Source organism: Melospiza melodia, chromosome 4 (assembly GCF_035770615.1).
Source record: "Melospiza melodia melodia isolate bMelMel2 chromosome 4, bMelMel2.pri, whole genome shotgun sequence".
Lineage (NCBI taxonomy): Eukaryota > Metazoa > Chordata > Aves > Passeriformes > Passerellidae > Melospiza > Melospiza melodia.
The window spans coordinates 4753647-4764584 of record NC_086197.1 but is presented as its reverse complement, the minus strand read 5'-3'; the positions used below and the strand labels follow the sequence as shown (position 1 = coordinate 4764584).

The 10938-nt window shown below is 42.0% G+C and overlaps 1 protein-coding gene across 1 annotated transcript in view; it reads right to left on the bottom strand.

Annotated features, from left to right (window-relative positions):
- Nucleotides 1–663: 663 nt before the first annotated feature.
- The window catches only part of TAF3 (TATA-box binding protein associated factor 3), a 115851-nt gene continuing 105576 nt past the window's right edge, over nt 664–10938 (bottom strand). The window contains exons 5-7 of the mRNA XM_063153698.1: nt 7727–7982; nt 3501–3607; nt 664–2759 (exon numbers count right to left, since the gene is read on the bottom strand). Of these exons, the coding sequence (XP_063009768.1) occupies nt 2645–2759; nt 3501–3607; nt 7727–7982 (478 nt within the window). The 3' untranslated portion in view covers nt 664–2644. The remainder of the gene's footprint in view (nt 2760–3500; nt 3608–7726; nt 7983–10938) is intronic.

Genomic DNA, 10938 nt, shown 5'->3' with positions numbered 1-10938 from the left:
GCAGCCCACTCACCGTGCCCTCTTCTCATGGATGGTGGTGTCCAAAACACAAATCATAAAAGGACTCATATCCCAACCCCAAAATCAAGCAGAGACTCCTGGGAGCAGCCCCAGCTGCTCCCTCATTTTCCATACACAAAGTTTATGGAGAAGACATCCAACCTCTGAAGTTATCAGCAGCAAATACAAAAGTCTGGGGAATGAGCTGGGCTTGCTCAGGGCTGGATGGGCCCAGAGACTGTAAAGAAGGTCCAAGTCACACACACTGCTCAGGGATAACCATTTCTGGAATGATTATTCATTAATGCCACTGATTCCTGATCCACAGCAGCATAAGTGAAAGGGAGGCAGGCTCAGCACCAAGCGTGGCTTCAAACTGATGACCCGGAGGTGAAGGGCCCCTTCTCCTGTTACTAATCCCCTCAGCCACACAAGCCTCCTGAAAATGATGCTTTGGTTTTATTGCCACAGGGGTCATTTATAAAATCATAAAAGCCAGGTTAAGAAACCAACCCAGCAGCAGCAAGGCCAAGCATGCAGAGAAAGAGCTGAACAACCATCCAGTGGGGCAAGTTCAGCCCTCCCATGGCATCCTGAGTAATTCAGCTGATTAAATATGAGAAGTTCTGATTCATGGAGAGGAGGAGGAAATGCATAAACAACTTACCAAAAGCTAATTTCTTTATTATTGCAACCAGAAATGACCAAAGACGGCGTATTTTGTATGTCTGCACATTACATGTGGAAAAAACCAAAAATCAGCAATGCAACATCCAACAATTCAAAATAAAATAGAATAAAAAAATCAAACCCAAGAACTTTCTTGACTGGTAATTAACAGGGACGGAATATAAACGAGATGGCATTGAACAAAGCAGGTAACAGTGCACTTTTAATAAACCAATTTCATCCATATCACCACTGATTTGCAATTTAACAGTTCTATCAGCAAAGCCTCATTTCCCTAACTAGACTGGTACTTTTAAAAACATGACTAATTCACTCTCATTAATATCAATTTGGATGCATTTAAAAAATAACTCTTAATATCTGCACAACAGGCTAAAGGGTCGTATTTCTCCAACATCAGACGTTCTCACTGCATTGGTTTAAAACACAAATATCCCCAAATGAACCAATGCAATCTAAAATTGATTAGAAAACAAAAGGCATGAATTGTTTTCAAGATTTATTCTTATTTAGCTCTGAGACTCATTGCACCACAATATCTAACACTCACTTTTATTTCAGTTTCTGTGCACCTTCCCCTCACATTTTCAAGGGGGAATGTGTCTGGGATCCAGTTTACTGCTCTTTCCAAGGGGATACACAAAGCAGAGGAACACACCTGCATCTCCTCTACCTAAATATGATGGTTTGGCAAACTCACTAACCACTTAAAAAAAAAAAACAAAACAGGAGAAAAATTGAAAAAAAACAAAAGTCCATTCCAGCTACAGATTAACATGCTGTAGCTGCCACCAGAAGTGCAGAGCCCCCCTGGCCTAAGCTCCCAATTCAGAAGGCATTTAAGCACATGTATAACCAAGTGTGGGAACAGGCTCCTTGAAGGCAATAGGATTACTCACTTCTTAAGAAGTTACCACATGTTTAAGTATCTGAATCAAGGCCTAATTATGGTGTTGGCCACCTCCTCGTGCACGCACAGCTGGGGCAGAGCTCACCAATCCCTCACAGCCATGAGGACAGGCGTTTGTCACACGGGCTTTTAGTAGCTGCTAGGTTTGTATTCTCGGACAAACGACAACAAAAATCCTCAAGCCCTAAAAAATAATTAAAAAAAAAATTATTTATAAATATCAGCTATTTACACGTGTGAAAATCTTTTAATGGGAAGTGTTTTTACACATCGATGAAATGTACAAGCAATGAAAAGTTACGCTGACAAAGACTTTAAAAAAAAACCAACAAAACAAACTAAAAATCAATGTATAAAATATATTACAGGTCCACCAAAAGAAATTCACACGGAAGAAAAAAATTGACACAATAGAAACTTCTCTTTTAAAAAATAGAAGATATATCACAAAAGCTTGAACATGTTTATTTTATGTTAGTACTAAAAATCAAGGAAAAAAGCTTCATATATTCTCATCACAAAAATATTTACCAGCCACTTTTTATTTCCACATTATGATTATCTGGCTCAGCAAGAGTCGAGGCTGAACTGTATCCAGACTACAGAAATCATTCCAGAAGGTTTTCTCAGTTTACAACTTACTGCAATTTACATTTTCTCCTCCTCTCAGCACCTTACTGCAAAGGTTCCAGAGGGATGAATAACAAATCGAGGAAGAATAGGACAGATATCTGTATTTACAACATTCATCTGCGCTGCTGCCGAGCCACAGGAGCGGAGCGGTGCCGGGAACCACCGAAGCCTTGACGGCGCTCTGTGCAAACTCCCCTTGCCAGGGGGAAGAAACAGCATCAGAATGTACCAAAATCCAACGCCCTGGGCTCGGACAGTCTGTGAAACCCAACAGCCCCTGAGCAAGGGCATCTCCTCGCCCCTGATTCACTGCAGGGACACAAACGACCCTGGCAGGGTGGATCCCTCCTGCAGCCGAGTCGGGGCGGGAGGTGCCGCGGTGACCGCACGATTTCAGTCCCTGCCAAGCCTTCAGTGTGCCCTGTGCTTCCTCTTCTTGTGTTTTTTATCCTTCCTTTTGTTGGCACACTTGGAGCAGAACCACTGCATCTCTTCTGGGGGTGCAGCCGTGAGCCCAACGCAAGGCCTGTGAAGGACAGGAAAATATCACATCATCTCAGTGGGGTAACGTTGCTTTTGTGTCTTACTCCAAAAAATGCAACTTGCCAGTGGGAGACTGGATCTGGCTTCAGATTAATACAGCAATTATCTTAACAAATATAATGATCAAAACCTAAGAACTCTTGCTTTGAAACAAAAGAGAAGTATCAAAAGGATACTCAGATAAAAAGTGTTGTTTTAGTAGAAAATACAAGTGCACTTTCAGGTGTAATAGACTAGATTTAAAATAATTTCAAACGCTTCTTTAACGCATCTGCAAAAAACCCTTATGATTTTATGTAGCTTTTAAAAAAAATATCGCCTAAAAGTGATTAATTTCCCCTAACCTTTTTATAAGAGCTGACATTTATATTACTGTTCATACAATGCTTCATAATTTGAACTGTCTATCTGTATACACTGTGCTCATAATCCTGTAGTTCTCACAAAATTACCGGAATCAGCAATATTTCCCAGCAGTTTCAAAAACAACCGTTATCACCAATGCCCATTAATTAAAAAGTAACTCTCCTTCACAGCTTAAAATCTGCCTTTTCAAATTTCAGAGCAACAGAGATAAAAATATCTTCCAGATTATTAAATTGGACACAGAAAAGCTATTTAAATATTCCCAACGTCATGAACTATTAGAAAAAAAAGGGTTTTTTAATAATATAGCCCCAATCTGCCAGGCACTGGCAGAGCAGGATGGATGAGAGGAACTTACCAGTGATACCAATCGTCGCAGTCATCACAACCTATCATTGGACTGCCATCATCTGGCTTGTTACAGCCAGGACAGATCCAGATCTGGTTACCCCACTCGTCTCGGATCTGGTGCAAAGAAAAGCAAAGTTAGCTGGTTTTCAGGGCTAAGCAGGCAGGAAAATTGACATTAAAAAAAAAAAAACCCACCAACAAAAAAAATGTTTCTTGCTTATCTGGCTAAGCCATTCAGCAGCCCCTGTTGTTATGTGTGAATTCTCTGATCATGAGAGCTCAGTGTTACGTCTTAATTGATTTTCCTACACTGCTCATGACGACAAAATCATGTATTTTCCTGCATTGTCCTGTAAACCAGTAAAGCCAGTTACACCACCCAACCTAAGCACAGGCATTCACACACAGAGCCAGGGCTTAAGGACACAATTCCCTCTCTGTCTATACTTTTAAAATTCGACCCTGTTAATGGCAAGCAGGAGCCACGGCAGCCTCCTGCGTAAGATAACAGCTCTTATGTGCATGTAAAATATACAGCGCCGTGTGTATATATTGCTGCATTACTTATTAGCCAAAGTCTTCAACTCCAACGAGCTGATAAGATCAGGATATAAAAAAAGTTGTTACTGAGTAACTTTCCATTCCCCTTATGACATTTATGTCGCAGTACAATTTACTAAAGGGTAAATGAAACAAGAAAGGCAGATCATTTACAGTACTGGGCAGCTGCTCACCGGGTTCATCATATGCATTTTTTTAATGTTTATATCCTGCTCGACCCATTGTTTGTATTTTTAGATTTCCAGTGGCTCTTGAGCAGCTCTTTGCTAAAAACATACATGCAAAATGTCACAGAATCCACCTAAAGGAGTGCAATTAACAGCACACAGTACAAAATGTCTGGGGCATTACCCTGACTCCATCACTCCTTTATGAAGATTTGCACATTATCGCTGAATCTCAAAAGCAGAAATTGTTTTGTTCTCAGCTTTTGTGCATTTACACATATCTCAGGCAATAACTTTTTGCTATCTGTACAGCTTACAAACACAGTATTAAAAAGTAGCAGATGAAAAGCTCCAAATGTTCTTAGTAAAAAAAAAAAAAAAAGCCACTACACGGTGGTCTGTACATCTTACACCACTTCCTGAAAAATCAATAGGAATGTACCAGAGCTGCAACCAACACATCACTCTTCCCTGATTCTTCTTAAAGCCTTGAATGTTTTTGTGGTTTAAAACTCAAAACTACAAGTCCCAGGAATACTAAGCAGGGAACAATCCCTTCCCAACAGAGATACGGAGTAGGCACCATCATAAAATTAACTCAATTCCCAAGCTGATTGATTGCAATAATCATTCCTATCTACCATCTAATCTCACATCTGCAAAGTCATTTTAAGTTGCTGGAGAAGCATCTGCTCCCCACATGAAGTGTCTGGGCTCAGAGTGAAGAGGTGCAGAGGCATTTTGGTGGGATAACCCTGCTGGGAAGAGAGGAGATGCTGTGCCACAGTGCTGCAGAGAAGGGATGCTGTGGGATGTTGGGCTGAGGGCTACAAAACCTGCCCGAACACCTGGCTGCACCCCCATCATCCCCCAGCACAGGCACCTCATTTCTGATGCTGCCTGTTTTGGGTGTGGGCAGCACTGCCAGATGTTTCCCCATCAGAAAATAGACACCCTAACTTTTCCAAACTTAATTTTTCAGGTATTTTTTTCCCCTCCAGAATGCCTGCCTCAGGCTCTCAGGGGCTGGAGAGGGGCAGGGTGGTCTATAATCACAGAAACCTCTGCCTGTTTGTTAAACAAGAATTTGGGCTGCTGAATAAGGATATTAAAAATATTGCATAACTTCTCATTCCTTAATGAGCCAAGGGTCATGCAAGGAGGCACAGAGTGGGATTGCTGGTTGCTGTGTTAGTACAAACCACTGAGAGCTAATGAGCAGAGCACATGCACTGAGATGCTATCCAGCAGGGAGATGTGTATCCTTTCTGGTCTGAACTATAAAATCACTCTCCTCTCCTCCCCTGCACAAGGGAGTTGGGCACTTCTGTCACACTGGCTCCACTCTTATCTCTAGAACAGCTTTCCCATGTGATCTGAGCAAAATGATTTTGTCTCCTGGATTTCCTTTATACAAGAGGCTAATAGTTATTAATCATTTTCTTCTTCCCCAACCTCTCTCTGAGCATTCTGACTTATAAATCTGTCACATCAGGTGTCTCCCTGCATGTGCCCATAGCTCAGTCCTAATGCAGTAAAGCCTCAGTTTCACCTATAATGTTGTAAAACATCATTTTTCACAAGGAGTGATTGGACAAGAGGGAATGGTCTTAAGTTGAAGACCATTAGGTTTAGATTGTGTATTAGGTAAAAAATATTTACAATAAGGGTGGTGAGGCACAGGTTGTCCAGAGAGGTGGTGGACTTCCTGTCCCTGGAACTGTTCAAGGCCAGGCTGGATGGGGCTCTGAATAACCTGGCTGAGTGGAAGGTGCCCCTGCCTGTGGCAGAGGGGTTGGGTCAAGATGGTCTTTAAGTCCTTCCAACCCAAACTATTCCGTGATAATCCATGGGTCTGTGAAAAGCAAAAACGACCTGGAGCCTCCATATCCTCTGAATTCTCCATAAAGGTGCTACCTTTATGTGTTACCACTGGAAGTACCTAGGCAAAGTGCAAGGTTTTTCTTTTTAAAACTACCATAATCTCTCAATTATTTCTTTTCATAATTACAGAAGAAAATGGGATGTAATAGAGCATTGAGGAAATGTTTTTCTCTTAAAGTAAATTTTGAAACCTTTGAGCACTACTGTAATAACATCAATGACAACAATACTAGTGACTGCAATAATAGGAGTGACTGTGGGCTTACACTGTGATACCAGAGGTGAGGCTGTGTCCTGCACCCTGAGGACATGCAGAGCCTGTGTGATGTTGTCCAGTGCTGTAACTAACTCAGGAGTGAAATGTAGCAGCTGTTTAAATAGAGAGCAGTAACATGATACAGCAGTTTAAGTCCAGCAGGGAAGCACCTTTCCATTAGAAATGCAGGGTGGATTTATATTAGAAATCAATACTAAATCAAGATTCATAAAAATTAAAAAAAAATCATGAATATGTTGCAATTCAAGCACGGCAAACTCTGTAATAAAAGTAAGCTTTAGGTGCTTTAAATGGTGAGATTTTTAAACTGCAGCTAAGCAAGGTGTCACCAATCAAGCTGGAATTCAGCCAGGACAGGGAGGATAACAACACTGCTACCCTTGTGCTGCTTTTCAAGCATCAGGAATGCTCAGGACTTCATTTCACAAAGCATTTAAAGCAGAAATTCTCAGCAGCACAGCAAGCCTTGTCCTACCCAGACATATATCCACATTCTTTTAGGGAATGCAGTTCCTACACCATGGTACACAAGAGACTTTTCTAAAAGAATGAAGAATGCTGCCAGACACAGGCCAAGCTCAGGGCACGTCAAACACACAAATGAAGTGCAGACTAATGAACCATCTACAGACTTCTGAGATGCACAAACATCTGCAATTTCTGTATGTCGAGGAAACCAGGAAAGAGATTAGTGGACTCTACACATTTCAAATGAGGGCTAAGTCAAGTTCTTGATGTTGTATGAGGGTTTTGTACTTTACCTGACTGACAGCAAAATCTATGGTGAGTCTGACATTTGAGGTTTCAATTCAGCACTTTTGAAAGCACCTATAAAAACCTCTACCTCAAAAAAAAGTGCTCTAGCTCAGTTAGCAGAAAATATCATATGGGATATAGCTGGACTTGTTACAAGAAACTTAAATTTGGAACTGGGAACCACTGAAAAATTCAGTCCAAGTTGTAGCATTTCAATTAAATTGTTAACTCCTCAAAACATGTGTGTGGAAACAAGGGCTGGATAAACAGCAGTTTAACAGAGAGCAACATCAACTCCAGCTCAGTTAGCAGAAAATACCATATAGGATATAGTTGGTCTTGTTAGAAGGAACTTAAATTTGGAACTGGGAACCAATGAAAAATTCAGTCCAAGTTGTAGCATTTCAATTAAATTGTTAACCCCTCAAAACGTGTGTGGAAACAAGGGCTGTATAAACAGCAGTTTAACAGAGAGCAACATCAGGACTCCAGGAACCATCAGTTTGAGACAATGAGCCACCCAGGAGCTCGCCAATTCCAGGGAGGAATGCCCCTGGCATGGGACAGAGCACGGCATGTGTCACCTACCACGTAATTACTGACGGTCTCGGTCACCACGCTCCGCACGGGAGCCTTGGAGCCCCCAGCTGCTGACACGGCCGGGGAGGGTGGTGGGATGAGGACAGGTGAGATGGTGGCCTGTGGAGGAGGAGGAGCTGGAGCTGGAGGAGGGGTGACATGAACAGGAGCTGGCACCGGTGACGGCACAGGCGGAGGCGTTTTGGGCCGTGCTGCCGGAGTGGAAGGTTTGGCCTCTGGAGCTGACACCACTTTGCTGATGACTCTGTAGGAGCAACACAGAGAATTGTTAGAGCTGATGGGAAAGAAAGCAATGATCAATCACCCATTAGAGAGAAAGAAAATATAGAGCAGCTAATTCATGTCAGCCTGGAGTCACCAAAGAGGCTGTTTCAACCCCACACAAGCCCTGCTGTCATTGCTGCACCCATCCATTTACAGGATAAAGCACAGAGCCATTACAGAGTGAGTGCCAGGACACCCTGAGCCAGTCTGTACCTCACTGTCTTATAAATATTCTCTGTGCCTTTACTAAACCTTGTTTCGTTAAGTTTTATTGCATTCGCTCAATTTGTGGGAAATATTAGAAAGGAAAGTTAATCAGCTGTGAACAGCACTGATTTTAATCTTCAAACTGAGAGACCATATCATCCTGTTAAGGTCCTACATTAGGGGGTTCTGCAAATATTTGCTAGTTTGGTATTTCTTTGCCCAAATGTTTATGAAATCAGCAGTGGATCTAGTCAGGACAAATAAATGACGCACACTATACACTCAGCAGTTAAAATATTGCTACTTACTCGAGTAGCTGAAGTAGACAGGATGTAGCTCTAGTAAATACACTGTATAGAACAATCCTGCCCAGGAAGGGAGATACATAGAGGACCCAGCCTTTATTAATGACTGTTGATACACAGTGTTACTGATGTGCATGCAATTTCACAGACAAGCCAGAAAAAGCTCTTACTACAAGGCTCTAGGTTAGAAACATAAAGAGAAGGAAAAGGATGTTTTAAAAAAACAGAACAAAAACAACCCAAAAAAAAACAACCAAAACCTCAAACAAAACACAGGATAGGTTGATTTGTTTTACAACATTTTTTAAAAATCATTTAACTAATTTATTTATATTTGAATGGTAACTGTGGAAGTGTGATTGATTTGTGACAGGACTGTAAGAAGAGGGTGATTTAAAGAAAGGTTGGACATTCCAGGGACAAGGATCATTTAAGAAGGTAAAAAAAAGAGACATCAGTAGAGAAACAATGACAAAAATCAAATTGCAATGACTCCTGAGAACCAGGAATGTCTGGCTCCACTGTCAATGTGGACAACTCCACAACTCCAAAGGCAGTATCACTATGATTAGAGACATTGGAATTTCAAGCCAATGAAATTCCAAGCCATCATTTGAGAAAGGCTTGGAATAATACAGTAGGTAATGTCTGGCTGAGATAATGGTGTTTTTTCTCACAAGATATGATGCACTACAAAATCAGAACTATTTTGAGTTACAGTAAAAATGCACTTACTAAAAGAAAACAAGAGCAATGAGTTTGGTAGCCCTGCCTAGCCCCCAGCTGCAGCATCACACCTTCTAGGAGTGAACAGGAGAAGAAAATGGGTGATAAATGATTCTTCCATCAGCAACACTGAAGACATTCACACTACAAATGTCCCAGTGATTGCTTCAGGTACCTAAGTGGGGCTCAGGCTCTGTACATGTGTCAGTAAGGTGCTAGACTGTGAGTCCAAGTACAGGAGTTTTGATTTATGTTGTCTGTGACTTGCAGAAGGAAGGAAGTTCTACTATCAGGCCAACCTACGCATCAACACCAGCCTCCTTCTCCTGTTGGTGGGGAACATCCAAAACCCCACTGTTATCTCTCACTAAGGAAGTTTTCTCTTTGGCTCATGATGTGTTTCTGGTTCAGTGAAAGTCTCCTGGGGCTCCTGCCAGACTGCCATACCCAACTCAAATGCTTCTTCTGTGTCTTCCCCATTCCAGAGACAGCCCTGGCTCCCAGTGCTGAATGCCCAAGACCGTGGTTGGTGCCAGTGCTCCCCTGGTTTCAAATTTATCCTCACAACTGGAGAGCCATCTCTCAATAAACAAACTCCTAGCTATAATAAAAGCGAGGATAGGGACTGACAGCAAAATATTGGCACAGCAGAAGTCATTTGGATGATTTCAAACATCACTGCCCCTTCTGTCCATGCCTCCCTCTCCTACCTCCTGCAAGTAAACAAAATCCTGCTAGGAGTTCTCCAGGGAGTCAACCCTCCCCAAGTCTAGACTAGGAGATGTATTAGCTAATAGGGCTTTAAACACAACTTTGCACACAGTGTAAACAGTTTGAAAGTAGTATTAGCTAATACAATTTGAATAAGAGTGACCATGCCCAGCTAACACATGAAATTAAATTACAGAGTTTCTTGGTCTAAAGCCAGGTTCTCCTCCTGCACAGGGTCTTCGAAGCCACTCTGCTCATAACTGCAGAAGCAGCAAGGAACACCACATGTGAAAGCTTCCAAAAGTACAAATATTCATTAGCGAGCGACACACGCTCATGGATTGGCTGGTGTGCCTCAAGTGTGCAATTAGGACATGTTCAGTATATAGGGCAGCTTGTTTATCTTGATTTTAGAGCTCACTTATCAAAACAGGAGATCGGCATTTCGGAGCACGCTCGGGCCTACCACTCCCTTGGGCTAATGGAGTTCAGAGACTTTAGACTCCAGAGTGGAGAAATGAATGGTTTTGTGCTGCACCATCAGAGGTGATGGAGTAATCCCAGCGAGGGTGGTTTAGCCTGTCCTGAAGAAGGGGCTGCACACACGGAATATGGAGGTGGGGAGAAATCAAAGGGAAATAGCAGTCCCACGACTAATAATTACTGTTACTTCAGACTTGGAAGAGAAACCTGATATCAAAACACTATGTAAATGATGGCAAGATTTATGAGCTCTGTTTTATAGACAGGAAAATCGAGGCACAGAGCTCACTGCAAGTAGGCGGCTCTCACTGCAGCAGAGCCTTGATCCAACTGGTACCTGAATCCTGCTGGGATTTAAACTCTTCCTTGGAACATCACCACACACATATTGTTACCTTCTTTCCCAAATGTGTTTTCATGTGTCCAAAATCATCACTTAGACTGCCAGTACAATACTACATAAAACAAATTCTCCTGCTTCTCCACACCAATCCAAGGACTCTA